This window comes from Penaeus vannamei, chromosome 38 (assembly GCF_042767895.1).
Source record: "Penaeus vannamei isolate JL-2024 chromosome 38, ASM4276789v1, whole genome shotgun sequence".
Taxonomy (NCBI): Eukaryota; Metazoa; Arthropoda; class Malacostraca; order Decapoda; family Penaeidae; genus Penaeus; species Penaeus vannamei.
The window spans coordinates 7,865,525-7,868,024 of record NC_091586.1 but is presented as its reverse complement, the minus strand read 5'-3'; the positions used below and the strand labels follow the sequence as shown (position 1 = coordinate 7,868,024).

At 47.7% G+C, this 2,500-nt stretch overlaps 1 protein-coding gene across 2 annotated transcripts in view; it reads left to right on the top strand.

Annotated features, from left to right (window-relative positions):
* Window positions 1-2,500, top strand: part of LOC138859730 (keratin-associated protein 10-4-like) — a 16,226-nt gene that overhangs the window by 6,789 nt on the left and 6,937 nt on the right. For both annotated transcript variants that reach the window (XM_070115691.1, XM_070115692.1), the window contains exons 7-10: window positions 238-360; window positions 616-735; window positions 878-1,000; window positions 1,555-1,857. In XM_070115691.1, coding sequence (XP_069971792.1) covers window positions 238-360; window positions 616-735; window positions 878-1,000; window positions 1,555-1,857 — 669 coding nt within the window. The remainder of the gene's footprint in view (window positions 1-237; window positions 361-615; window positions 736-877; window positions 1,001-1,554; window positions 1,858-2,500) is intronic.

Genomic DNA, 2,500 nt, shown 5'->3' with positions numbered 1-2,500 from the left:
AATGATAAAGTGTTTTGGTACACTTTTGGTTATTGATTATTTGTTTATGCATTGCCTTATCATAATATAGTAAAGTGTCACCTTCTTAGTTTTTTTCTATCTCCCCGTTTTGCTGTTAAATAATCGTCATTTCATCTTTGCTCTCATACACTCATTTATTTGTTTTATTAAATTGCATTGATTTCTTAAGAAAGACTAATAGGTCGCCCTGTGCCCCCCCCTCTCTCTCCCCCCCAGACAAGTGCCCAGACAGCCCCAAGTGCCAGGCGCTGGACGGGCGCTGCGTGGAGAGCTGTGAGGCGGACGAGCTGGCCGTCCCGTGGCTCTGCGGAGGCGAGAACTGCACCTGCTGTGTCAAGAGTAAGTGCATGTCCTCAAGTGTCTTTAAGTGTATTTGACGGCGATTCATTCATTATTTCTTTATTATTTAGCTTTCTCGAGATACACTGGCTTACTCACCGATGGATCCAGTGGTACAGGAAGCAATCGCCTTTGTTCGACATTCATGACGATTTAATAATGATCAAAATTCACTCATTCTCAAAGCTTCTTATATGCAGTATCCCTCACCCGTGGTGGAGTTGTTGCAGTCATTGTTGCATCCTTCCCCGCCAGACAACTGCAACCAGACCAAGTGCTGCGAAGCCTTCGGCGGAAGCTGCGGCAAGATGTGCTACGAAGGCGAGGAGCCCATCGAGGGCGTGTGCGAAGGAGCGTGCCAGTGCTGCGCCAAGGGTACGGTGTGTGTGTGTGTGTGTGTGTGTGTATGTGTGTGTGTGTGTGTGTGCATATCTGTCTCTCAATATTCTTCATCTCCTGCCTGTTAGTTGACGCACTGAGTCCCATCTCCTGCCTCATCTGTCCCCGCCTTCACCAGCCCCGTGTGAGCAGAGCAACTGCTGCAACGTCCTGGGCGGCAGATGCAACGCCACGTGCGGCCGAGGCGAGCGAGCCGTCGAGGGCGTCTGCCACGGAGAGCACTGCCTCTGCTGCGTGCCGGGTGAGTGGCTGCGGCTTCCTTGGACTAGGAAATGTTTATATACATATATATCCATGTACTAGAACTCACATTCACTTGTACTTCAGATATCCTCATATCCCTTTGCACATATATCCACGTGTACCCACATCCACTCCTTCTCACATCCACTCGTACTCATATCCACCTGTACTTACACGTTTTGTGCCCACATTCGCCAACACTCGCGGTAACTATGCATTCATGATAGCGACGAGCCTAGAATTTTCCAAACCCGAGAAAATTACCCACGAATGAAATATCAAAACAAGGAGCAAAAGTCTAGGGGAATATGACGGTGTTTTCAGCAATAGACGCTTAAGCATGAGTGTCTTGTGATACAGCCTTTCAGACCACCTAACATGAGGTATAAAGATCTATGTGATTATTTTATTGCATCTCATACATTGGAAGATATACTCATGTTATATCCAAATTTTACTATGTAAAACTATCATAATCAAAGGTAGATCAAGTTAGGTAATATATGTTTGCATGCTGTACTTTTCTAATCGCTTGGCTATTGCCCTTTCCAGAAGACCCTTGTCCCGACAGCGCCGCCTGCCTGGAAATAGGAGGCCACTGCGACCCATCCTGCGAGAGCCACGAGGTCGGTTATCCCTATTTATGCCCCGACATGTCTTGTCTCTGCTGTGTCGAGAGGACGACAACGATTCGTCCGACCACAACTCCGACCACGTCCACATCAACGGCCTCAACTACGACAGCGTCCACATCAACGGCCTCAACTACGACCACGTCCACATCAACGGCCTCAACTACGACCACGTCCACATCAACGGCCTCAACTACGACCACGACCACATCAACGACCTCGGGTATGCTAGTTTAATCTACACTTTGTCTTCCTTCACGCTCGTGTGTATGTGTATGCACACACACACGCACACACACACACACACACACACACACACACACAATAATAATCATAATACTACTAATAATAACAAATTAAAATTATTTTTTACAAGGAAAAGCTTTTAAAATATTTTGCTTGCTGCTCACGCCCTAGAAAAGCCAGAAGAATAAGCGATGATGTACCGGCTTCCGCCTGCCTCTGACTTGTGTTCACCGCTCACCCGGCTTTTAGCGGCCTTTTAAGCAGTTACCCCGGCCGACCCGGGTTTTTACTTGTTTGGCAAGTTTGCCGTATAATTCCAATGCCACTGTACACCGTGGATCGGAAGATATTACAAATACAAGATAAAACCCGTGCCTCGATTCTCCTAGAGAAAATAGAGTTGGTGATTCTTGTGGCCTAGGATCTGGGGTGTCAAGAGAGGCAATGTATTACCTAAAACGCAACGACATTAATGCCAAGTGCAGAGGAAGGTGGGGTCTGGCGCACCCGGGAAGACCAAGGACCGACAGGATACTGAAGCATGGAGTGATATTAGCTCCTGCCATCCGTGCATCACACACCCTGAGCTCCTCCAGAACGCTGCAGGACTTCGTTATCGT